The sequence below is a fragment of the Cebidichthys violaceus genome, unplaced genomic scaffold (genome assembly GCF_023349555.1).
Source record: "Cebidichthys violaceus isolate CVI_PGR_0920_01 unplaced genomic scaffold, fCebVio1.0.p SCAF_5, whole genome shotgun sequence".
Lineage (NCBI taxonomy): Eukaryota > Metazoa > Chordata > Actinopteri > Perciformes > Stichaeidae > Cebidichthys > Cebidichthys violaceus.
This window is the reverse complement of record NW_027176705.1, coordinates 12,498,034-12,525,892: the sequence shown is the minus strand read 5'-3', so window position 1 is coordinate 12,525,892 and position 27,859 is coordinate 12,498,034. Positions and strand designations below refer to the sequence as shown.

General features: G+C 40.0%; 1 protein-coding gene across 1 annotated transcript in view; it reads left to right on the top strand.

Moving 5' to 3' along the window:
• Positions 1-6,936: 6,936 nt before the first annotated feature.
• The window catches only part of lgr4 (leucine-rich repeat containing G protein-coupled receptor 4), a 26,479-nt gene continuing 5,556 nt past the window's right edge, over positions 6,937-27,859 (top strand). The window contains exons 1-11 of the mRNA XM_068730333.1: positions 6,937-7,737; positions 15,377-15,448; positions 20,171-20,242; positions 21,210-21,281; positions 23,437-23,652; positions 25,061-25,132; positions 26,366-26,434; positions 27,064-27,135; positions 27,361-27,432; positions 27,581-27,649; positions 27,733-27,804. Of these exons, the coding sequence (XP_068586434.1) occupies positions 7,556-7,737; positions 15,377-15,448; positions 20,171-20,242; positions 21,210-21,281; positions 23,437-23,652; positions 25,061-25,132; positions 26,366-26,434; positions 27,064-27,135; positions 27,361-27,432; positions 27,581-27,649; positions 27,733-27,804 (1,040 nt within the window). The 5' untranslated portion in view covers positions 6,937-7,555. The remainder of the gene's footprint in view (positions 7,738-15,376; positions 15,449-20,170; positions 20,243-21,209; positions 21,282-23,436; positions 23,653-25,060; positions 25,133-26,365; positions 26,435-27,063; positions 27,136-27,360; positions 27,433-27,580; positions 27,650-27,732; positions 27,805-27,859) is intronic.

The following is a 27,859-nucleotide window of genomic DNA, read 5'->3' as shown; positions in this document are numbered from 1 at the left end:
GATTGCTTTACATTGCATGGTTTCATCCAATATGGTTGCATGGATGTTGTCAAATCTTTGGAGCACCAGGGTTTGTCCTGATTATTAAAGAAATGTCATTATTTTCAATACAAGGAAGAATGATGAAAACTAGGATACATTTAGGGTCACAGAAGGGACAGTAAACTCCATCTTGTCAATGTGCTGTCAGTTCTGAACATTGACAGAAGTCAATCTGATGAAGGCACATCTTGTTCATCTGAGCGGATACTCTATATCAGACATATGTCACCAACTGGTGAGAAACAACAGTGAGCACTGTACTGACGCATGCTCAGATGCTAGAACATAGCTTGAGGGGACTGTATCACAATGAGCATTTATACAGACAGGAAGCATGAATGACAGGACCACATAGACTGATCTTGCAAGAATGCAATTACTAGACATGCATTCTGCCAGATTTTAAAGGGTAATTTGGTGATAAAACTTAACTTGCAGAAAATTTGTGCCACAATGTTCTTTCACTAAGAGCCTTTCAACAAAAATGACAACTGAAACATATGCACTAATATGTGAGAGTCCTTAACTTATAACAACCATTCTTTGATTTAAAAACCTGGAACAATTTGCCCTCTTTTGCTGGTAAAGCATTATATCCATGAGTAACTTTTAATGAGAGTGGTAGCTTTAGGCCTTAAGACTTAGACGCTTCTTCAGAGCAATTTGTCCTCTATTGCTGCTGAGGAATTATATCCATGAGTAACCTTTAATATGAGAATGTTAGCTGTAGGCCTTAATAGTTAACATTTCTAGGTCATCATATCCGCAAGCATCATCTATCTGAGTCGGTACAACCCGATCCAGTTTCTGTTTAGTTCCATGACAGCGGGTTTATAGTAAATGTAGAAGCTCTTGGTTGGTCACTATAAGATTGGTGTAAATGACACTCATGAGCAACAGCAGCACATTGAGACTTTGAATGGCTACAACTGTGTACATCATCAAAGCCCCCTTTCAAAGGCTCAAAAACACAGCTTTGTCCCAAGGTTATTTATATAATACTGTCTGAACAAAATGGCAAGTGCTTCATTACCTTGAAACGTCAATGAAGACTTCATTTTCATTAGTTCACTTCACAGCCCACTCTGTTTCTGTGGTCTCTTTGCCTGAGATAGTTCTTGTTTGTGTCAGCGATGTTCATCAGACAAAAGAAGCTTTATTATAGTCAAGAAATGACGAACATCAGACATCCAAAGCCGTAGTAGAAGAAGGTGATCATTGTGACCACTGACACTCCTCCGAGGACAGACAGATAGCGTCATCTGGCGTTACGGTCACACTCTCCCTTACTTGCTAATAACTAATCTGACCTGAGCATCAAATTGTCCCTCAGGGCTTGCCTTTCTTATTGAGCAGCAGAGCTAAAAGGAACAGCCTGGCAGAGAGAGACAAAAAGTGACAATCACTGACATTTTTCACAGCATACAGTGGAGCTACGTGTCTTGTGTGATAACAGGACAAAGAAGTCCAACTCGACCTCAGTAGAGGAGGATAGGCATGTGTGAAAGCCAAGGTTGTGTTCTGCATTACAGGAAATCAGAGCTGTAAGAAGTTGGTTAGTCATATCGAAACAATTAGAGGGAACTAGATGTTAGTGATGGGACTTATGGCTCCGTTCCTTTCATTCAACTCTCTCTTTACACAAAGTCATTTAACTTATTATTAATACAAAAAATATAGATTTTATATGGATTCAATGTCAAAATGTTGCAGCTTGAACGAGGTCGGGCTTATATACTGCTGGCCGGGGTAGATTTATCTATAGCAATTTCTGCAAAGGTACAATATCTTAAAATTGTACTTAAGTACAGTACTTTCGTAAATGTACACTTCGATTGCTTTATTCATTTATTGCAGTTCTTTCATTAACTTTTTATCCTATTTAATATTTCAATTTATTTTGGATGTGTGCTGTTCAGTGAATTCTTTCTTTTCCCACTTGTTATTTTTCTTCTGTTTCAGTCACGAGCCTGTCTCACTACAGAGATGACATTTGTTACACATGTACAATAATGAAAGTGAGGTTTTCCATTTGAATTCCTGCATGCCTTAATCTTCTGTCATGTGAAATATATATTAAAATACAGTTTGATTTCTGCTTCAGTACAATGTTATACTCCTGAGGCAACGTTCATTCACACCATTGAGTGCGAATGGAAAACAGTTTGGAGCACTGAGAAAATCTAACCACTGTGGGGTAGTATTTCTCTTCATAAGAACGTGGCTACACTCACAACTGTGTTTAGAAAGAAACTATTTAAAACAAAAATGGATGTACACTTTCGGCATTATACCGGTGTGCTTTTGCTGAGGGTGCGCATATTAAATAGCAGTGGACCTTGAGAAGTGCTTGTTGGCATAATGGCTTAAAAGACAGAGACAAACTTTTACAATCAGGTTTGTTTTCATTTACTTCCTCACTGACATACACCTTTCAACTAAACTACATATTGTTTAAACAATGAAATCAATAAAGCATTGTTTTTTTTACCCAGACATACATGTAAAAGCATAATTCTTGAAAACAGGCTAAGTAGAAGAATTTACCGTAGTTAGAGTATACTGTCATTCCTGAGCAAAATAAGTATTGGAGGCAATCTCCTCTTTTCAGTATTTTATTATTTCATGTCTGCACTTTACTTTCACCTCTACACAAATCTGTCTCTTTCACAAACATACATAATAAAAACAAGGGAATAGTACTGCTATTCAGTAAGATTACTTAAAGAAACACTATCCTTCAGTGCACGGTGTGATCCCTGTCAACAGACACATACATGATTTTAGTCATAGTAATAATAATGTAAGACTATACTGCTGATTCTTTTTAATATTTCAGGGAACTGGCTCAATAAAGCAAAATGGAAGGTATCTCCATGATGACTTCCGTGTGGGTTCATTTTATTCTTTATAGCATAATGTACTGCAGGCACTACTACCTGGATTCAAGACTTCACTCTAGTGGATAAGTCATTGTGTTTTGACCTTTCACCTCTTGTCTCACTCAACTAGCTCACAGGAATGAGAACTCGTCCCAAAATCAGAAGCATCATTAAATAATCTCTTTTAATTGATTTGCAATATCTTGTACCATGTTTCAATGCTAAAGGAAAATAGCTTGTTCATTTTAGTATTGCTCAAAGAAATAGATTATACTGACTTAATTCAGTTAAGTCAAAGGTCAATACTGTTTAAATTATTACTCAATATTCTCACCACTCACTGCTTACTGTATGTCTTCAGATATCTGACTGGAACTTTCTGAAAAATATGATTGTTTGTCACTTTGTGGGTCCACTACGGAGGTCCAGTTTGCCTTCTGCCTTGTTTACCTTCAAAGAAGAGACTGAACTTAAATTAACAGTCAAAAAACATGCATTTCTGCTCCAAATGTGTCTTGTTTGCATATTACGCGTTGTTAGCTTGCAAACTAGTCAGCAATGCATTCAAACATCACCTGTATTATAGCACAACAGTGTGCAAAGCTGATACCAGGACCTTTGAGGAGCTGTGTGCATTTACAATTGAATGTTTTTTTTACTGTAAGAAATGTTGTTTACAGAGTGTAATGGTTATGGTGTTATTTCTCTACTTTCAACATGAGCCAATTTAATTTAATTAACTTGTAATATTTTCAAAAATGTGAATCTAACTCACCTTTTATACAAGACATTAGTTCATTCTTGGGTGAAGCAACTCTGAGCGACTTCCTTCCACATTAGAGGTGTATGCCACAGAGGGTTGATTTGAATGGCCATGATTGATGGCATACTGTAAACCACCCTACTGATAATGTATTGCTTGTAAACCAATCCCAGTTTCAATACATGCTGCAGGTGCGCCGTATGCCTCTGGCTGCAAGAATACCAAACATAGTCACCACACCCTGTGCACCTTGTGCCCTGTCTGGTTGACTGGCCTTTCCCCCATGCACCATTGATTATCCCATAATGTCAAGGGTGGAGATGCTCTAGGTGTCAGGTGCCATAAGAGTTAATTTGTAAGTGGTGTGTTAAGAGCTCTTTATTCATGATGGAAATAATCATGGGAAAAAAAAGATTGAGGCAGGAGATGATGATAGAATTGAGGTATAAGTGGAGGAATTATTGTGATGTTCATGACATGCACTGAATGTAGAGGTCTAGGTGGTGGATAGATACAAGTGTACAAGCCTTCCCTGCTGGCTTTGTGGTTTCTTGTCCCATTGTATGCTTGCAGTCAGCACTTAACCATGATCACAATCTTTTCAAATGTACCTGCAAGTGTACATCTAATGTAATGTGCTTGCCATTTAAAGTCACAGCGTGTACAAACAGACTGCTATGATTTTATCTGGCACAACAACAGAAAAGATTTATGCATCGGAACAGGAGACAAACACTGAGGAGTCGTAAAACAAGTGGCATCTTTATAGCAAATTCAAACACATTTAAGTATCATCTTGAAGACACGTAGCCTACAACATAAATGCTCTGCCTGATATGTTGAAGACAAATGGCTGAATTTCATCCCCCAACAGGTTACATTCCAATGCAAAATACTCACATATGAATGTAATTCTTTAACAATTCAGTTGGTTTATTCTGTGGTTCTAATTTTGGCGGTAATTGATACAGTCACTTTCACAGCAATGTCAATACATTAAGCTGTTTGTCAGACATCATGTCAGAGCTGCCAAACCTGCAAAGGATCACTGAAATTATTCAAAAGGAAGCTTCTGGTTATCAGGATCTACAAATCATTTGCAAGAAGGTCATGGATGTAAAAGACCCACGCTTATTTCATAATTGCACCCTCATCTTGGTGTGAGCTACAGAGTCACTTTAAACAGATTATTTTATAAACATGGAAGATTTAAAAGAACAGAATGAAGGACTATTTGACCAGGATGTAGCCAACATGTCCTGTTACTGAGCAACACTGCTTATTTATTGCTTGATGTAATTTGCTGTTTGTTTTAAATGTGTGCTTTTATGTAAAAATGTGTAACGCTGTCAGAGAGTCGCTTGGCCAGGACTCTTTTAAAGAGATTTTAAATGTCAAAGGGAAACATCCTGGTTTAATGTCTTTTTGCTAAATTGATTCATCCACCTCTTCATTATTGTGCTTTCCTGTGTATTGTGCGTTAAACAGAGGAGGTAATTGGTAACCCTAAAAAAAACAATATGCAATCCCCTTGAGGCAGGAAGTGTTAGTCCCTGCATTCTTCAACTAGCTTGTAGTATTTTGTTATTGCATCTCCACTGACAAGGCATGTACAGATACCTGGATTATCAGAGCATACTTAATGTGATCTCCGCTGAACTCTGTACATTCTGAATCTAGCTTGTCACATATTCACCAAGTCAATTATCCACCTCATCAGATTAGTGAGCAACACAACTGGTTTTCAGTCGTAGCATTGGAGCTGTACAGTACTGTACGTAAAAAAGCACTTGTACTTTACAATATGTGACACTTTAAACTTTTGTTCCATTACAGGGAACAGATATGAATTAGTCTCATTTTTATTCCACTTTGTGTATTGCATTATTTTGCCTGTTACTCCTCAGATAAATATTTTACATAATAAATACATATGATAACAGAATTGAATGTGATGCATTGTCCGGGTATATAAAAGTCAGACATAACAGTACAGACCAGTTAAATGTCGCTTATTATGTCACCAAATCAACTTGTACTTCTTTGAAAGTTTAGTACATTTTGCTACTAATACTGCTATTTTGCTTACATAACATATTTAATGCATGTTTTAATGCTTATACTAAAAAGCTGCTTGTTACATGTTAATGTATCAATAATTTACCACCCTGTAAACTCAGGTACACGTTGCTCATAATACTGTATTTATTGTGTTTTTTTTCATGCACAACATTAAGTTATAATTGATTATTGATTCGTTGTGATTTTGCCTAAATAATCTGATGATCTCTTACACTGATGGAAGCTTAAATAGTGTGTAAACCTGTATGAGCAAGGCTTGCTTACCAGCAGGAGAAGCAGTTAGTAGCTTTAAGGCCCCAGATATGTGTCAATGTGATTTAATCAATCACTAATTTATTTACAAATTTGCACTATTTAAGTAGTTGAATAGAAATTGTACTTAAGTACAGTACTTGACCGAATGTACGTAGTAAGTAAGTCATTTACTCAGGTACTGCAATTAAGTAGAATTGCAATGCACTTGTACCTATGCACCTTTATACTATTTATTTATACCTCAGAGGCACATATTGTACTTTTTACTCCTCTGGATTTGTCAGACACCTTTAGTCAATTTTGAAATTACAATTGCATTATGCGCTTTCTGTCCAATGAAAAGCATGTAACTCCAAATTTGTTGATTTTTTATTTTTCTGATAAACGAATTTAGTTATAAATTATATAGAAAAATATGATGCATTACTATAGATTAAACTATTCAACAGTGTAAAGTATTTCAAATTAGCACAACCTTAAATATCTAGAGTTGAAAAATACAACTATAAAGTACTTCTTTTAGTACTTTAAGTATATCTTGATGAGAATCGCCTACTTTTGGGCATTCTTAAAAGTTTCAATGCATAACTTTTTTCTTTATAACGGGTATCTTTTACAAGACAGTATTGCTACTATGGCTTAGCCAAATAACTAAATACGTCTTTCACCACTGGTATTTTCACAGTGTGGTATTGATGCAAACTTAAGTAAGGATCTGAACATTACTTCTTCCACCACTGTAGGTTGTTTGAAACCTGGTACATAGGTGGTTTTAAAAGAAATGCACTAATGCATTACCCCAAACGGGACCTCCATACTTGTGCACACAGTTTTTACCTGACTTTTCTCCCCCCTAGCTGCTCGTGAGTGTGCAGCGGTAGGCTCTCTGACGCTGTGGTGCAGGTCTGGAGTGTTGCACAGGCCCAGTGCTGCAGGTTGTCCGGTAGGGTGCCCGCCGAGCTACAAGCATGCTGTTGATGTCAGGAGCAGAGGAGGGGAACGTGAGCAATAGCTGAAAACTGTCGGTGCTCTCCTGTAAGGAAACAAACCACGTTTAACTGAACGTTTCACCACCAGCGGATCAGCCCGTTAGCGACGCGTTAGCAGGCACCGCTTGTTTCTTTTTTTTGTGGTTATTTAATGGTACAACGAAAAACGCAGAAAACGCAAGGTAGGCTACCGCTCCTGTCGCGAGCTCTGCTACTTTATTTTCATGGACTAATAAGACACACACACACACACACGGGGGGGTTGAGAAATGTTTCACTGGAAGGTAAAACGCTCGTCTTCGAAGACAATGTTTGGTTGTTAACGCTAGCTGGACCGTTTACGTGGATATTTTGGGTCGGGCTCGTGAATGTATGAGGTGCTCGGACGTTGTGTGTTGTTTTGAAAAGCGTCGGTCAGGCTTCATCTATTCATGCCTCAAACCGACCAACCACATGAGAAGTCGACGTCCGGAATAAATTAAACCACAAAGAAAGAGGGCCTCCTGTTTTCACCGCTTTCACCTGAACAGACGAGGAGGACAATGCGCGTGGATCTGTTCTGGATATGTTTGTGGTGTTTCCTCCGTCCTGGTGCCACCGGTCAAGGGCAGTCGACGGCCGTGTGTTCGCCCTCATGCAGCTGCGATGAAGATGGGGGTGCAGACTGCTCCGGGAGAGGGCTCACCGCCGTCCCAACCGGGCTCAGTGCTTTCACCTACTACCTGTAAGTACTTGGCAACATCCACTGTGAAATACAACCTCAAAAACACGTCTGTGCACTTCAAAATGCCTCACCGTAAAGGCCTGTGTTTACATCGCAAGTGAATAATGAACATTCAACACCATGCGGTAAACTTTCTACTAAATGGTCCAACAGAGAACATATGGCCTAATCAAGATGTTGAGAAGAGTCTTTAAGGGTTTCTGGTCATCATCCATGTGTCAAAACGCTCAGAGTTCAGGTCAACTGTACACAGTTATAGCTGGACAACTTGCACCAACTTTTAATTGCAGCCAAAAAGTGAATCCTTCTCTGAAACATTCAATCAGCTTACAGTTTCTACTCATGTTGTGACAGACATGTAAGACTGCAACTAAGTATTACATTATCAGTCAATGATTTTAGAGTTGAGTACATCTGTATATTCATACATCTTTTGATAATCGAGTCATTTTTAAGGAAAAGTGAGTCACATTTTCTTATTCCTGCACATCAAACATGTCAAATTGATTCTTTATCGCATATGATGGTCGACTAAACTGAATATTTTGAGGTGGTGGATCATCTTGGATTCTCAAACATTTCAATGGACATGTCGCACTACTTTTTGATGATTTTTAAACTGAACGATCAAGTGACAAAACAATCCCCTCGTTCGATATTGAGAATAGCTGTTAGTTGCCGCATACAGTCTTTAAAATGTCCTCCACAAGTTTCCAGAGCCGACTTGTTGTCTACATATTTGTTTTTCCCAAATCAAAAATATGTTGCATTTACAATTATATAATGATTGAGCTGCTGAAACTATGTTGAACATTTTAATTTGATTAAAGACTAAATGTAAACGATGACTCGGTAATCATAATTGTTGATTCATTTTCTATTAATCGACAACTTGTTTCAGCCCGAGACATGTTGATGAGTTTTTTTCCCCACTTTATGATTAACATGATTTGACTTATTTGTGCCGCCAGCACTCCATATGTTGCCTCAAAGTGTTACTTTATATCTGTTGTCCAGCAGCAGGTTGCATCTTCACAGGTATTTTAGTGACCCCCCCCTCTAAGGTTTGGTTGTGAAATGTTATGTGACCAAACCACAAAATAAAGTGTGGGTTCAAAGCAGGGCCAGATTAGGTTAAAGTAAGGATGGATCATAGCCGGCATTGTGATTAGTACACAATAATTATGAGGGCCAATGATACATTTTTGCCACAAGTCTGATTAAGAGTCTAACTGCTATTTCATGTAAGGGCACATGTTTCCTTTTTAATAAAAAGTGACGCACATGTGCACCGGGTAGGTCAGCTCTGTATGGGGTGGTGCAGATACAGTTGATGATTGCCCCATGAAGAAACTCCTCGGTTTGTTTCACAACCTCTGGGTTAATCATAAACTAAAGTAACCACCTTGGCAACGGCATTCAAAACAGCAATCTATTGTGGCATTTTGTTATTACTATTCTCCCTCAAAAAACAAATAGAAGAAGTAATGACTTTAAGATTCCATGGGCACGCATCCATTTGAACTGTATTACTTGGTAAAGAAATGGACCTGTATGTCACAGCAACCTTGCCTTCAAAGTTTTAAGATTTGTAACATTTGTGCCGTTTTTGCCACCTTTTTTTAAGAATGGTGGCCAAAGCATTGCAACGCCACAACCAATATATTGTGCAACTTTGATTCACCATTGGTAGGAAAGTGTCGGCTTAAGTAAACAGAGGTAGTGGATTCATATTCCAGGCTCTCAAGACGTGTCACCCTAAGGTCTACTGCTTACAGCTGGGACTCTCACCATACCTTTTCCTTGGTATGGGCAGTCTGACATCTCCATCACAACTAAATGATATCAAAAGCCCTTACTGATGCTCTGCGGGCTTATTTTATGCCAAATTAGAAAACAGTTTTCCAGATTGTGCTATCTTCTTGTCTGTGCTCTGCACATGGGTATCTAAATGCTCTGTGACACATTTTATGCACTAAACTGCCTCATATATTCGCTTCAACCTCTTAAAATATGTGAAAGGTTGTTTGTCCCCCTCTCTGTCCCACTCTCATTTGTTCTCCTGGTCTCTTGAACTTAAGTTGTCCTCTCCCGCTCCCTTCGTCTTTTGTATGTGGAGCACTGGGGTTAGGGATCATGATGGATTAGTGAGACATATTGCAGCTGCAAGGGCTCCTTCTCTCAGGGCTAATGGACCCACAATGGTCTGCTGATGTGGAAAGGAAAAAAAAAAAAAACCCATACGAGTGTTTTGTCATTACATTTGAACTGAACTTGTACACGTTTGTTTGCAGCCATCACGTGTTCACAATCAGTTTGATGGCTTAGAGACAATATAGAGACAATATATAAAATATGTATAGTCTAGTCTGCCAACAACCGGAAGGAAGGTGCAAAGTTTGCAAGAAGTCCTCAATACAAGGACAAATATTTCATGCGATCTCTACTGTTGCTTTGTACCTTTTGCTCTAGTTAAATCTCATGGCAATAGAGGACCACACGTTTCACTATAAATCATATGACGATGTTGGAGTGGACTCTCACCTCCAGCCCACAGGGGCTCGAGTTTTGGCATCTGTGATGGAAACAGCCCTGTCACAGAAAAGCAGATGAGAGAAAAAGGAGGCCCCTCAGCCAGTAACAAAGCAAACACTCCTTTTCAAGGTATGTAGCCTACCTGCCACCGAGTCTCTGCACACCACTTTGATACAGTGTGCGCATGAACTCTTGTGCGTTTTAAGAGAGCACGACGGTGTTGTTACAGATTGCGTCTCAGTTGTGTTAGCTCCTTTCATACCCTGAACAAGGTTGAGACTTAGGGGGGAAAAGGAGGGGTGGAGTCAGGGGTCTTGCACTCTGCTGGTGGAGCTTGCTGGCTTCACCATTGGTGCCCTCAATCCATTTTTAACTGAATGATACTTTTGTTCTTGGTCAGCAGAGGTGAAAGGAGCCAGTCAGTGGTTCCCACTCCCAAACAGGATGACTTGTGGATGGGAGAATATTAACGCTCTCTCCCCCTCTCTAAGTCCCCAACACTGTCCTCCACTTATAGACCTATTCCCATCCCCCCATCACACACTTTCTAACTGCTAATGGCTGCTGGTTTTCTGAATCTTGTGCCAGTATTAAAAAAAAAATGCAAATATTACCCCAAGCTGCGTTCGATAACTTTTCAACTTAAAGGGTTTGTATTGTGAGTAGGCTTAATGTTTAGTAGCATTAGTGAGCAAAGTCTTTGGACGTGGTAAGTTGTTTTTAACGATGACGGATTGCTTCAAAGTAAAGACTGTCGTGTCTTGTGGGACTCCAAAGATGGATAAGTGAGAGAGGATGTGATGTGTTTTGGAAATGATGACCAGATGCTTGAAAGTTAATTTGAAACAGAAAATAATCTTTACATGCAACGTTTGTTATGTGGACTTATCATACAGGTAATCCTAGGTAGCTGACGTTTATTCAGGGGGTCTGTGAATCACTTTAAGTGTAGTGTTGTCTGAAACACTCATTTTACATCCATTCATCCATAAAACAACTGCTAAACCTCACAACCTTTCTGTTATTAATGTGGTATAATAAAGATAAGTTCATTTCTAAACATGTACACATGTACTATATTAACTGTTGATGCATCACACACACTATATTTGATAATGCTGATTCGATTTTGACTAAACTGTGCATAGTAATGCTTGTCATAGCATTGTTCCTGTCCTCACAGTGTTGCCTGGGAGTGTGCTGCAGCAACAGTTTAATTATTGGTTACACACAGCATCGTTGATTGTATGTTCTGAGGAAATGATGATGCGTTGCACCACTGGCCTAATGTGATGCAGTATTTGTGAGGGGTGATGCAGCTGCTCTTGTCTTGTGGAAAGAAAAAATCAGTCTAGTTCTCAATCAGTGCCTGATTACAACAAATATGAGAAAAGAGCGTGATGCCAGTAAACACATGATTTCTAAAAAGTTATATACAACTTCAATTAAAGGGAACTTGATAAGATTTTGATTTTTGCAATAGTTTATTTTCCAAAAATGTTTAAATTGTTAAATTGGGGGGAGATGGGGGAAAGCTAGTCCACATCTGGAAATCAAGTTTCCCTCGTTTAACAAAGAGATAAAGTTAAAATAGAAATGTAAAAGTTTTAGCTGCAGCTTGTTCCCCGGGAGAAAGCATGCTTTAAAAACAAATCTTTGCCAATTTATCTCAATTATTAATGAATAAATGTACTGTATTTTCCTGAACATTTTTACAATATGGTGTTATATGGTGTAGTTCAGTGTTAGACGGATGAACTATACAGTAGCTGCATCTGGTTTCCCCTAAGCATTAAAGTTTGCATTATGGCCGAAATGCTGTATTATAGTTTATTCAGACCACAGGATCTTTGTTCGGGTGTGTTTGTTTTGTCCACTCTGCCACACAGGCTTGATTTGTGAAGTGCTGCACGGATTGTTGTCCTTCTGGAGAAACCTCCGGCAGGAGTCCATGAACTCTCAAGTCATGTCACTGTGGTTTCTTCCTTCTTGGCCTCAATCTAACTCCTTTCCTGGTTGTTTGGTTTTGTCAGGTGACAAGGTTTATTAAAGTCTGCCGGCGACAGCGGTGGCCGGAGGCATTATGTTGTTGGGTTGTCTGTCCGGAGGTATGCACACTATGACTCAGTAACTGAGGTAGTTTCTTTGGCACAATTCTGCACCTGGATGCAAAGATGCCACTGATTAGATTTTACTGGTGACCTCACGTCCGTCCATCCCATTTTCGTGAAAGCACTATCACAGGAAGGCCTTTCTTCAAATATGGTAGACAGTTCCACTTAAGGATTAACTGATTATAGTTTTGTGGTTGAAGAGTAAGGTCACTGTGATCTCACAAAACTTAAGAATGCGTATGCTGAAGTGATGACATTTTGGACAGACATGGATGGAAACTGCAAATTGACTGGTTGGTGGAGGCTTACAGCTGCAAGGCAGTAATTCTAGTTTGGAATTAAAAATCTTATTGTGCTCTTCGAAATAGTTTTACACAGATTCCCAACAAGCACTTTTTGTCAGATGAGCAACACAACACTTACACCCAGTAATTTTTAGATACAAATATTTATTAACAACTGGGCTCTTTGTAAGACTTTGTGTGGTTATTTAGTGGACCTGTATTTCTGTACTTGGTAAATACACTGTAACCAGGGCAGGACTTACAAACAGCAGGTGCAACTGGCTGCAGATATGTGCTTCATTTCTGTGTTTAAGTGTTGTGGACAGCTGTTATATTATTTGTGTGTGTGTGTGTGTGTGTGTGTGTGTGTGTGTGTGTGTGTGTGTGTGTGTGTGTGTGTGTGTGTGTGTGTGTGTGTGTGTGTGTGTGTGTGTGTGTGTGTGTGTGTGTGTGTGGAAGGAAGGAAGGAAGGAAGGAAGGAACTGCTTCATATTCAAATTTTGTCCCATAAATTGTATTGGCCACAGGTCAGGACTTTCAAGTTGCGCATTGCATCTTGATAATGTTTCAGGAAAAGATTTGAGTTTATATTCTTTTAAATCTTACGTCGGGTTGTTGGAAGTGACACAACACTACAGATTACATCATGCATGTAGACTCATGACGAAAACCTCTTTATGCTCAACAGCAGAAATATGTTAGTTGGTCTCAACAACAGATGTACAAGACCCGGTGTATGTACTGTTCATCTCATTCATTCTGAGCACTTTCATTATGGATTGATAGTCTAATTAAAATGCATAATTTCAGTATATGCTGACTGTGTACTATTTAAACAAGTGTCATTGCCCCCAGGAAAACTTGATTGGTACACCGTCTGCACCATTTTCATCGTGCATTTAAATTTAACATTTAAATGAATCACACTATACATAGTGTTTTCAAACGTGTGTGTATGCTGGTGCTGAAAACAATTTAGGAATGTAGTTTTTCTGTGTTAACTGACTCGCACAGAAATTGCATTTTTGTGTTTTGACTTGTAGAATATGTTCATACTTCACCTTAGCAGCCTTATTTTCCTTTTCTCAAAGCACGTCTGCTACCTCCTGAGATTATTTCTGTGCTTCCTCTCTGCTAAAATGAAGCCAAATGGCACATGGGATAGAAATTTACTGATACCTGTTTGTAGAAGCGTTTAGGCTTGAAACCATTTATCACAGCTGCATTTCTAGTGTCCCCTTCAATCTATCTTAGCAGGGACAGGCCAGGGCCTTGATGAGTAAAGCAGCCAGACACAGAGGGAGGGAGGAAGTGTGATAGAGTCATGCAGGCCTCCTGTTCTCCCCAGCCCTGCATGTGGTTCAGACCAGTCAACAGTCTGCGCAAGATTTAGTTAAACGGTTTAAAATGTGGTTAGGGATGTATCCGTCTGACCACCAGTGGTGGCAGATCTGCACAGTGGTTGTAAAGCACCACCAGAGATGTCGTCTGGGGTAGAAAAGAACGATAAGGAGTGGTTGGATGTTGATGGAAGTTTTGTTGTAGCTGCACAGCCTGTGTGGTAATTGGATAACCAGGTAAGTGGAGATGGAACACAGGTCGCAGGGATGATGAGGGTTCTGTCAGGGCCCGCCTTTTAAGGTGTGTGTGTGTGTGTGTGTGTGTGTGTGTGTGTGTGTGTGTGTGTGTGTGTGTGTGTGTGTGTGTGTGTGTGTGTGTGTGTGTGTGTGTGTGTGTGTGTGTGTGTGTGTAATTGGGACTGCAGCGGAAGGGCAATATGATCCTTGTAGGATTCAGGGGCCACACACAAGGTCCTAGAGAGATCTGGCAGTGAAATTCAAGATGGCCAGTTGGAGAGTGAAAGGGGGGCAGGGGGTGGCTTAATTTGTGAATCCTGTATGTTTTTTCAGTCTTGATATGTCTTCACATATGGAGGCGGGGGCAGGTTAGTGGTTTCCTAATCAGATTAGGGATCCAGAGCTGAGTTTGCTCTCACTGGTCTCCTCAGTTGACCTAAGACAGCCTTTTGTCCACTCTTTTAATGCGACAGTCCCTTACTTTAACACATTTAACATATTTCCAGTAGTAAATACGTAAATATGTCTTTTTTTATTATCATAAAAATAAAACCCCAAAACTCATATTAGCTTTGTGGGGAAGCAAATCAAGCCCTGTGTGCATATCTTTCATGCTGCTACATGCCCATCTTTACTTGAAAGTTAGTTTGAAAAATGAAGATCCCTGGGGCTAAAGAGAAGGGATTTTTCAAGGAACTCATGCAGGCACAGCTAAAAGACTTAGAACGGCCATAAAGGGACGGGTGACACCACTACCCTGTTGGTTGTATGTACTGCGTTATGCAGCCAAAAAGCTTGTCATGGTAATGTCTTAACTGCAGCATATAGTTAAGTTGATAATGTAAGGCCTCATTCACAGATGATTATGTCAGTAAGTAAAACTTTATACAACACGTTTCAAAACCAAGGTTTAAAAGGGCTTCATAATTACAAAAGCGAGGCAAAACAAATAATTCAAATGGCAAAATGGTTTCTGAGTCGAGGAAGCATCAGTGAAAAACCTTTCGAGACCAAAAAAGTTCTCGTTTAAAAAAGTTTTTATCAAAAAATCTAAAAAAGGTTAACAAACTGATTTAAATGTATGAATGAATTCAGAGATGTCTTTCTAAATGATTGTTTGTTTCCACAGTGACCTGAGCATGAACAACATCACTGAGCTTCCAGCATTCGTATTCAAGAACTTCCCCTATCTGGAAGAACTGTGAGTACCTGCCCCGCTTTCTTTCCCCCTTGCTAATGATGTATTTACTCTGTGCAATGTTGACATGAGGGCTTATGATATGCACCTGGGTATTTGAGTTTGGTGCTGCAAAACACACAGTATTGGTGCACAACATGCCCTTCTTCTCAGCTGAAGAAGATAAGCGCAGCGTTAGGTGAGGCTACGAATCACTCAACCATTCATGAATTGAACAAGGGCGGTCACAAAAGGTGCAGTAAAGCTCAATTAAAAAGGTGAGGTGAGACAACATGTATTGAAGCTACGGTCACGTGACATCCTGTGTGAATTTTTTGCTTTTAAGGGATTATCAGGGTGGCAACAGCACATCTGTGCTCTGGGGCCTTTTGTTGAGTGGCGTACATCTAATCTTAGTGGGTGCTTGTTATTTCTTTACTCTTTAAACACTCCGCTGTCTGGCTCGGTGCTGCTGGGAGTCAGAGATAAAATCTGTCTACCTGATATCAGGTAACATGCAGCCCTGAGAGAAGCAAAATGACCAGTGAGTGAACAAACTCCAGCGGTTCCAGCTCTACTTTGGTGTTCCTTCAGCTCTCGTGCGTCTCTCAGCCGGCCGGGTCTTCGCCCTCTTCTTTTCCAAACACCACTCCAATCTGCTTTGTCGAAAGGCAATTTACTTTTCATCGCATTGTGCAGAGGAATGCAAGGCAGGAAGGAAGAGGGCAAAACAATTGTTTCCATGGCAACAAGGCTGAAAAAAAAGAAAAACCCACCCAGCCTCGCTGTTCTCGTCTTAGGTCATCGTAGTAGATGGACTGTCGCCGGGGTGCCATTGATTGACATATACCCTCAGTTCATGTGTGTTTGTTTAACCTTTTTCTTTCTGAGAACAAATCGGCAGGCTTGTCTCGCTGAACTTTGGTAGATGACTTTCTCGCTCCAGGGCTGCAGCGATGTCAGTGAACCAGAGCATGAGCCCCCGAGGGCAAAGACGAGGAGAGAGAGAGAGTTGACATAGAGAGAGATCAGGGAGAGAAAAGAGAGTGGGACGTCCTCACGCAGGACAGGAGTGGAGACGAGGGAGGAATATTCCCTCCTTCATAGTCACGCAAGCTCCTCCACTCTCTTTCTTTCTTCACAAAGCTCCGCAGACGTGATGACAGATATTCTCTGTCTCCTTTGCAGTTTGTTTATAGTCTTGAAATAACCTGTGACCGATAGGCTCGCTATATGTCTTCAGTAAATTGCAGCAATGACATCTGGGTCTAGATATGCTGCATTTTGTTGACGGAATGATTTAAAGTGTATTGTTATTGTTATTTTAATAATGTTTATATATATATATACATATATATTTATATGCATACTACTTATATATGTTTTGTAAAACACATGGTATTGCATCCATTTGTATGAAATGTGTGCAATAATTACATTTTTGTTTTCTTCTCTGAAATTGAAGGATATGCTGAAAAATCCATATCAGTGTAATTTATCCTTTACCTTGATAACAATAATGTAACAATAACTAAATACAGCATGAAGTCCTATTTAGTGTTGGCTCACATCTGATATCTTTATTCCGATCAATTTTAATACGGTTATTTGAAGAGGAACTCTACACTAGGGTTTCTGGCAGTACACATATTGTGTGTCACAACTGTTTTTTGTTGCTAAAAATGAACTTGATTGTGTCTTGAGTGTGTTGGGTTTTAAAGTTTGGTTCTTGCCGCTTTTCCCTAACTGGACGTAGACTCTGAGGCCCATTTCATACATTGATCTGTCCTGCGTGAGAGAGATTGCAATGGCAGTAGACGCTGCACAAAGGGATTACTGTATCAGAAGTTAACAAGATATTTAGGGCCGGTAAGAACAATAATGTTAACCTGATAAACAGCAGGGCCACAGCTCCTGACACACTCCCCCACAGTAACACACACACCGTAGAGTGTCCAGCAGTAGGGCCACTAGCTCAGCTACAGCTCTGGTACACTCACAGTAACTCCCTCAAAGGAACCTAGATGTGCTTCTAGTGATCGTCAAAACTCCAGCAGACTCCCTAACCTTCCAGCAAAGAAACTGAGAGACTTTGTCTTAGACATTTGAAACACTTTGCTGTTGCGTTTGGGATTAAAACCTGCTGATTTGATCCCAAATCAACCCAGAATACAGAAGCTCTGTGTGTCAGCTTACTCCATGGTTACCTTTGGTGATTCGATGTTTCCTTCTGAAAGGCACCTTTTTAAACTTTTTTTTTTTAATCAAACAACAAGATACTTTAATATCTAACACACTTGATAATCTCGTGTGCTGTTGATTCAACCAGGAAAGTCTCTTTCTGACCCAAGCTGCAGAAGTTCTCCCACTGTGAGTCACATTGACTGTGGGAAAATCAAAGTGACTCTTACTTCCAGAACCAGAGGCGCCTGAAATAGCTCCTCTCACGTAACAACTCGGTTACATGGTTATTGGAGATTGCAATGAGTATATCTACATTGCCAACATAAACATAGGAAATTAACCTACAGGCCTATTGTCACAGCTACCTGTACAAACGATGGTACAAAAAGGTGTGTACTGCATGTGGGAGCCTGTCGTGGGGGAGTGGTGCTTATTTGCCACATTAGTTTCCCAAAATAGAAAGTAAAAGTAAATTTGTGTTGTTTCAGCAAAATTTAAATCCTGAAAGCCTTTTTTTTAATTTGTTGGTGGTAAATTACTGTCGGAGTGCAGTGCAGAGCTCTTTGTGAATTTGCTATTGACAAAGGTAGACCTGTAGGAGTGGTGTTGCACAAGGAGAGGATTTAGCCTTTCCTCAACGAGATTTAGCACATTCTTCTGTCCTTGTCAAAGCCTCGGGGGACATGTACTGAATTTGTTGAAAGATGCAAGAGGAGGAGAAGCTCTTTATGTTGTGAAACCTGATGGATATCTGAATGATTTGTCAAACCATGTTTGCATTGAGGTGGTTAGCGACAACGATTGCATGTTCTGGGTTGTGTGAGTTCTTATATTGGGCACGTTGCTCACTGTATCTTTGAAATCAACAAGAATGACACAACGGCTACAGGCAAGATTTGTGTCATTTTAAATTTGGAGGCATCCATCTGCGTGTCACAACTTGTACTGTAGTCATGACTATAAGTGCAGATTACGGTCTTGGAATTGAAAGTGGTGGACGGTTCAGTGAGATAAACAGCTGGTGGCTCTGATTCTCCGGTTAGGTGACATAAAGCCATTGCAGAAAAAAGAGGGCGCAACATAGTTACGTGATTAAAAAGAGTGCCAAACCTCAAAGGCTGAACAACAATGTAAAAAAAATATGACTTTAATGTTATTTTAATGTATTCATTTTTCAAGACGGTCTCCTGATCGCTCCACACAGATCTAATGTTTGTGTTTGCTGCCATTTTCCATCCCATTTCCAAAACAACTTGTCTTGGCAATAAAAAAAAGCCTTTCTTTAATGTCGTCAATCGTCGTTTTGTGTGTTTGTTTTTTTAAAGTATTGGTTCAGGCACCGTTTACGCACCGGTATCGTTTTAAAAGTATCGTTTTAGCACCGGTATCGGAAAAAACCCAAACGATACCCATCCCTAAGCTTCAGTGGACGTTTTAAAAATCCACTGTTTACTGACGGTGGATTTTGGAAGGCAGATATAATAACGATTGTTTGTAGCAGGAAAAAGCAAATAGACGATTAATTGGCCGATATCGGGAATTAATTGCATGCACACAGATATTTTCAGCAAAAGTAACCTTCAAATGGACAAATATGGCCCACATATGTATATAGTCTCTATCTATCTATCTATCTATCTATCTATCTATCTATCTATCTATCTATCTATTCTGTGAAAAACTTTTGTGAGAATTATGAAAGGGAAAACGTTTTTGTTGGAGGGCTATTTGCCTACCACTGATATAAAGTATGCTTATGGAACAGGTAGTTCACTGATTATTTCAGTCTCATCAGGGACTATTCATACTTGTCAACTCACAGCTTTGCTACAAAAATGTCTTATGGTGAAGTAGCTCTGTGATTCAGGGAAATGTGTGGCTATTGAGCAGTTTTGAGTCTACATGAAGGGTACGCCGTCTTCTCACACAGTCTTGAGCCTCGATTCTCAGGCTCACACCAACAGCAGCTCTTGTTGCAGGGAATTTGGTCTGGTCTGACTCACGTTGCAGAGTGATAAATCTGTTGCTAATCTCTAAGGCCAGTATACTTGGGCTATGTGTCCCAGTCAGCCAGTCCCATGCTTATTTACACCCCTGTTTCCTATAGACTTCCTGTTCCCAACAGGAAAGGGAGGTGTCCCCTCAGTCTAAAGTAATTCATGCAGGGACTGAAGAAGCTTCCAACTGATGAATGTTACAAGGAGAAAAGACTGTTACAAAGCTGGACTGCTTGTGTCAGCCTCAGAGGGGTGAATCAGTTTTTCACGCACTGAATAGTAATGGTTGGGGGGCTCAGAAAGGGATCTAAAGAGGGGATATCCAGGAACAGCTCTAATCTCTTGTGAGTGACGGACTAAGTGACAACAGGCCATGGCACAGACGCATGTCTTTGACACCCCAGGCCCCATGTTCAGCCTGAGAGCTGGAACCTAATCTACTGAGGCACAGGATGTGGAGGCGCTCTTTAAACACTAAGCATTGCTTTATTCAGAAATGTATGTTGTAGCTTTGAAACATTTGAGAAAATTCCAAAATATACGTGTGACTTTTCTCTCACTACAGACGACTTGCAGGGAATGACCTGTCATTCATCCACCCTGAAGCCCTGTCTGGACTGCATCAGCTCAAAGTCCTGTAAGCATGCACCCTCCCTGTCACCACCACCGCCGTCAACACACACACACACACACACACACACACACACACACACACACACACACACACACACACACACACACACACACACACACACACACACACACACACACACTTATGGCTGTGACGGTGTGAAGTTTTCCACACACTGGAGGAAAGAGTAAATATTGCAGTTTGTGTTGCTGTCAGTTATTGCCACCCTAAACATAGTCATACAATTTATATCCCCCTGGGATGTACTAAATGCTTTTTTCCATCCCTTCACCAACACTATCTGTGGCTGTGAAAACACAGAATTGCATACAATTCCTGTGTAAAAATTAGTTCTGCATAATGTACATTGGGCAGCACACCCTAGGGTGCTTTGCACAGACTCGAACGCATTGAACAACACACAAAGCGCTGCCCTGTTGATTCTGCAACAGGCCAAACGTTCAAAGTCCTGTTGATCTACAGGTGAGGTCTTGGTTGCATGACTGAAAACACAAACACATGGAGGTCTTTTATATGCTTATCAAATCAAGGGATTAGTTCACATTGTTACCTGTAACCACACAAGTGAAAACAAACAAGTATTTTGACTATATGCAGCTCAAACAAACAGCTTTTTTTCTTTACAAATACTGCAGCCATGTAAACATACACAATTTCACAGGCTTTTTAAAAGTGAACATGAAGATGGGTACCTTCATAACTCAGTCTGTGTTTAAAGTTAAGTCATCAGCCTGGAAACAGTGTCAGGAATCAGGAAAACTCCATGAAGACAGTGTCGCTTGATGTGGAGCCACATAATAACAACAATAAAACCGCACAGAGGAGGCCTTCACAACGCTCTCTTACATAGTTGGCATCAAATGTATCTGTGGAAACATATTGTTTTAAATGTATAGTGCAAGAAAGTGTTGTGAGTTGAGTTGAAGTCATCATTTTGCCATTTTACCTGCAGAATGCTCCAGAATAATCAGCTGAAGACTGTGCCCAGTGCAGCCCTGAAGACTCTCCTCTCTCTCCAGTCTCTGTAAGTCATATGACACACACACACACACACACACACACACACACACACACATATGCATTGTCTGCTCAAAGAACCTTGAGTTTTACTTAAGAAAGTATTAAAGGCGTTTGTGTAAAATTGAGATCAGGACTTGGGCTCTGACTGTCCTGATTGTTTGTGTTTGAAAATCTTGTGTCAAGGATGAGTGTTCTACTGTGTGTACTCCACCACTTTGGTCCACACTAAAATGTCTCAATAACAACCGGATTGATTGCCATGACATTTTGTATCGACATTCATGGTCCTTTGAGGATGGATCCCAATTATTTCCCTCTAGTTCCACCATCACCAGTTCACATTTGTGGTTTTAAATGAAATGTCTCAACAACTATCAGATGGATTGCTATTTAATTTAACTGTTCTTTGTGTCAATTTACGACCTCACTGTCTTGTTAGCATGAATGTAGACTCAGTCTGTTCAAAATGTGCTGACTTCCTGACGAATACACCAGAAAATCACACTTTAAAATCAGGTGTGTTTTTGCTCCAAATAACAGAAATAACATGTGTTTGCGCCACATTTTAAAAGTTCAGACTAGAAACGCCTTGTGTTATAATTACAGTTTGTCAAACTTTAGCATCCATTTAGAGTGGCATCATCTTACACCACCGTTCCTAGTGGAGTCCTGGTCATGTTTGAACATCAGATAGCGGTTGTTCAGCAAGGTAGTTTAATATGTACCATACAGTATGTTACACTACTGTAAGATGGCAATAGTATGAGAGTAATGACTTTACTCTTCCTCCAAGTCGAGAATAACTGTTGAAAGCTCAAGACTTTGATGATGTCATCCAGGGGCGGATCCACTCATATCACATACTTTACTCTTGCTGCAGTGTTTGTTGTGCACTAAGCCCAGCCATAGCCCTGTGCAAATGTAGGTCAGTCTTATTCAGCAGATCTGTTGCTAACGTTTCTCTTCTTCTGTTGGATTGCTGAGTTTTCCAGGAACTTGTGTTTTTCCACGTGTTTACTCTTAACTGTCGGCCCTCTCACAATTTCCTGCTCCACTTGCCCTCAGTTTTTGCATCGTTTTTCTGCGACTACTGAATGTCAGTTTCATTGAGACCGTGATATGTACACGTCTCTATATTTGCCACCTCCAAGAACCGATGGAGGAGTTAATCCAGCTGGAGAAAGTTGCTGAAAGTCCAGCTTTCAACTATTATCACCCCTCTATAAACCTCCCCTTGTCCCTTGCTTCCCCTCTTCTTTTTTCACCCGCTCCTCTTTCTTTTTAACAGATGTCTTTTCTCTGTGAGGGTTTTAAGGTCTGTAGCTGAAGTAATATGCTTTGACAGAGCCAGTAGTCGGTTTGTATAAAGTTTTAGAGAGCTGAGTGTCAATCAAGACTGTTTTCCTTCCAGCCCAGACACTTGAGGAATTTTGAGGGAGGGCGAGACTCGGTGAGGGAGGACAGCAGGAGAAAACAGGGTGGTGATGGTGAAAAGAACACTTGTGCATTCATAATACTGCTTAAATATGAATGTCCTTCATACCACCAAGCCATTGGCTCCTCATCAGAATTTCATCTGTTACAATATAGTCTGTGGGTAACAGTCAACATCAGATCCCCTGAATATTCACGTCCAATTTACCTTCTGAGCTTCTGAGCTTCTGCTCCTCTGCGTTGAGAGGAATTGTTTTAGCTGCATATTCTTGGAGGTAAAAAGGTTGTGACTAACGCACATCAAAATGAGGTGCTGTTCTTTGCATTTACATTTTTCCCAAGACATTTTACTGCCTTGAAAAAGTCCAAGTTTGGTTGAAATGATGCTGATAGAATAGAATAAATGCTGCTTTGTGTGCAGCTCACTGCTTTTTAACTACCTGGGTAGAGACCAAAGGTCAAACCCAGGATAAACTAAATACACGTTAATAGATGGATTTGACAAACTTTCTTGTGCATGCTATTTGCTGCTTTGCTTGCATGGCCATGACCTAGAAAAGTGGCAATAAAATGGAAGTAATTGAGTTAAAGAAATCTTGTAATATGATAATATAAAGCTTTCTTTGTTGTTTTATTTGCTGTTTGTAAGGCATTCATAGCAGCGTCATATACCCGAGGTAATATCAATATCATATCATCCTTTTCCTTGTTCCTCTGTTCTGCAGTCGGCTGGATGCGAACCACATCACTACAGTTCCAGAAGACAGTTTTGAAGGCCTTCAGCAGCTGCGCCACCTCTGGTTGGATGATAACAACCTGACGGAAGTCCCGGTCGGTTCTCTGAGACACCAGGCCAATCTTCAGGCTCTGACGTTGGCGCTCAACCGCATCTCGCACATACCAGACAACGCCTTCGCAAACCTTACCAGTCTAGTTGTGCTGTAAGTATATTAAGCTATTTATAATAAAGATCTGCTCAGCAGTGTTAAAGTACAAATATTTAATGTATATATGTTTCACTAATGTCTTAGTCACGATGTGCAGGGTGAGAAAAAAAAATACAATAGTCACCAAACCACTCAGTGCAGTCAGCTGTAGTTTAGGTCACCACTAAACAAAGCTACAGAAATACTCAGAAGGAAAACATTTGTGAAGTAGCTATATCATGAAACCATCAGTCACTTGATTAAAAAGGATTTGGACGATTACATATCATGGCATATGATCAATTAAGGTTTTTGCTGAGACGTAATTTAACATGTTGAGTATTTGAGTAATAAATAGTTTCGGAGTCATTAAAATAACCTTCCCCAGGACAGCCAGGAGGACTTTGCTTACAGTCTTCATAGACCTATAATAACTCAGCAGGAACAACCTGCTGGATTACTTTTTTAAAAACATTAATTAACCAGGTACTCTTACTGAGAACATTCTTGTGTTGACTAAAATCACCTGAGGGAGTAGCTGAAAAAGTGAAAGTCACTTTGTTTTCTCATCTAATCTCTCTGTCTGACTTTGTACCATCCGGTTAGTAAAGTATGACTGTGCTGCTCTAAATTAAAGAAGCTGTAATTCCTATTAAGTTTTTTCATGTATCACATGCATTATTCTGTCACCACAAATCAATGCAAAGTACCTCTCCTTGCTTCCTGCTCTAGCTCTGAATGTATCCTCTGAGCGACTGCAAATCAGATTCCAAACACAAACATACTGTAGTATTTATTTCCACTGCTTACAGTTAATAAGTCAACAAAACGGGTAGCTACTCATGCCCTGCTGTGTTTTTGCATACACTTTTGCAGTGAGATATGCCATTGGGGTTTGAATGCTGACAACACTTTGAAAAAGTTGCTCGACTCCGAGCATTAATGTAAAATCAAGATTATCTTGATGTTTTATGCATGGAGGAGAGCTAAAACCTTCCATTAGAGGAACGGGTACAAATATGTGGCACATTTCAAATCTGTGGGATTGTTCCAAACTGTCAGACATTCACACAAACATCGACACACACACATACACACACACACGCGCGCGCGTGCGCACACACACACACACACACACACATTGAGTGGTATTGCTGCAGGGTTAGCATAAACACGTCAGGGTAAACAGGAAGAAAAGACCTTGAACCTATTAGTCGAGGATAGCCTTCTGCACACACACATACAGTAGAGACACCTGATTCACAAATCACACTCTACTGTCCAGACATTATTTGTGGAACCTCTCACAAAAGCTGCAAACAAGATTACAATAAAACCCATGATGAATGTCAGAGATTATTTAAAATCTGTCATAGTATGAAAACTCTCAGATGTGTGTGTAAAACTGCTCTTGCTTTTATAGACATCTTCATAACAACAGAATTAAGGAGATAGGAGACACCTGTTTTTCTGGACTCGTCAACCTGGAGACACTGTGAGTGCACAGTCATACAGTAGTGTGTGTGTGTGTGTGTGTGTGTGTGTGTGTGTGTGTGTGTGTGTGTGTGTGTGTGTGTGTGTGTGTGTGTGTGTGTGTGTATCAGTCTGAGTTTGTTTGCGCTTGTGTTTGTGTGTGCTAACAGCTCCCCCACCCACCTCTGCTCCGGTCCTTCAGACATCATTGTGTCCACTTCCTCCTTTAATTGCTCTAAGATAAATAGAGCAAAGTACATGATGCTTATCAAATCTGCCCTCCCACTGTTCACTTCCTCCTGCCACACAGCCATGAAAAATCTTTAAGTGACGGCCTTACCTAATGGCAAACGGCTACTGTACAACACTCAGGCCTTCATAGGCGACTAGGGATGTCCTCATACTTCTTTTTTTTTATCCCAATCTCATACATTCAATATGAAATATCCGCTAAGGCTGATCCAGTCTTTAAATTTTCCTACATAATAACACCGCACAGTGGACACTAGGCCACACGTAGGCCTATATAAATATTATTAAAGGCAGTTCTGCAACGGTTCAAATGCAGTTTACGTTAACATCAGAACCATGCTGCCAGGATACTGCATTATTTAATTGCTGGTTTGCTTTTTATCTGCTTGCGCAGCTTCATGTTGTGATTAAATGTTAATCATTCATTGATAAGTCGGTCGACAGAAAATTTACATTTTTATTAATGGATTGTCATTTTAGCAAAAATTTAGCAAACATTTGCCTTTTCTGCATTCTCAAATTTGAGGATTTTCTGCTTTTCCATCATTTCATATTTTTGCACATTGATTATCTTCTGGTGTTGGACAAGAAGCAGTGTGAAGATGGACTCTTATGAATAACTGATAATATATATTTTTTTTAAATCAACACATTTCCATAAAACTTTGAACTCTGGATCAGTCATTGGGATTATGTACATGGAGCGTTGGTACTGGTTAGTTGTTCATTGGTTATTGCTGCTAAAAGAGTAAATAATGTATTCAAAGTCATTTATTTTATTAGAATGATAACGATGCTACTTATCTTACTTATTTATAATACGTACATGACTTAGTGCTGACAGCAGTCACAGAGAGAACCAGATAAGTAAACACCCCTGTTATCAATGCTTAGTTGTAGTATTTTTGGTTTTAATGTACCATTGATTAGTGGAATGAATTTGTGAAGTCAAAATGCAAGAAAACAGCGCTGACTTCCTGAATCTCTCTCTGTCTCATCCTAGAGATCTTAACTTCAACAACCTGATGGTTTTTCCCAAAGCAATAGAGGCTCTGCCCAAACTCAAGGAGCTGTGAGTATATCGTTCTGTCTCTCCTCCATTTTGTACCGACACTTAAAAAAAAAAGCAAAACTTTGAATGTCTTCTAATTTGTATGTGATTCAAAACACACAAATATCTGAGAAAGTAGCTCTGAACTAAATAAACTAGAGCACACATGCAACGAAGCAAAACAGTTGTAACCTGCCCTCATATTTGTGTCTCTCATTGAATTGTTGAAATCACAAATATTGTCTGTCCCTATTTACATACAGATCAGGTAAACAATGACTCGCATCCTATTCATTAATATATTATAAAATCTTTACTAATTGGGAAAAACATCTCAAATTCAACATCTGTGCTTTTATTTTGAAGGCAAAACAGCTCAAGTCTTATTTCCTGGTTTTCCCGATGAGCATGTTATTTAGTTAATGAAAGGATTATTTTAATCAATTGACAGACCTTGATTTCTGTAGCAGACAGTGATAGTCAATTCACACCTTTTTGTGCTTTTTTTTTTGGTTGAACTGTGCAGTTTGTTTTTGTGGCATAACCTTTTGTATTTTTTTAAGCATACGTTAACTTAACTCACTCATTATGTCAGGGGTTCATATTGAGCGAAGTGTCTTCACGCTATGTCCTTGATATTCTTCCTGCAGCGGGTTTCACAGCAATGATATTGCCTCCATCCCTGAAGGGGCATTCCATAACAACCCCCTGCTGCGAACCATGTAAGGTCAAACTCACGACACGACTCAGAAACAGACATAGCACACTAATGACTCACTTTTGCTCAAATGCTACCATGGACAATGTACAGTATGCTTTCTGGTAAGCACAAACGCAGTGTTTGCTGACCGTGTGAGGCTTCAGTAGATGAATGTCCAGAAGATGGTGCCATTCTCGCATAGTAAATGATTTTGAACTCTCCCCCTCTGCTCTCTCTGCCCTCCCAGACATCTGTATGACAACCCGCTGTCCTTCGTGGGAGCTTCGGCTTTCCAGAATCTGTCTGACCTGCACTCTCTGTAAGGCATGACTCCTGACAAATCAGTGTTCAAAAGTTTTGTCTGAACTTGGTGACTTCAACACAAAAAATCCAACTTAAGTTTTAAATCCATTATGACTCACTCACTGACTTTGTGATTCTACTATTCGTCCCCATGTGTGTTTCAGGATGCTGCGTGGGGCCAGCATGATGCAGGACTTCCCCATCCTTACGTGGACTAATAACCTGGAGAGTCTGTAAGTGAACTTGGACGCAGCATCGTTTCCTGCTTGTGCTTTTGTGTGTCTCTGAATTCACTGATTAGACTTTTCCTTTTCAGGACCCTGTCGGGAACCCAGATATCGTTCATCCCCGCTGATCTGTGTGAGAACCTCAAGATGCTTCGGACGCTGTAAGAGACCTTTTCCTTAGACTTTGTCCTGCAGTAGTGCTCAAAATATGTCTTC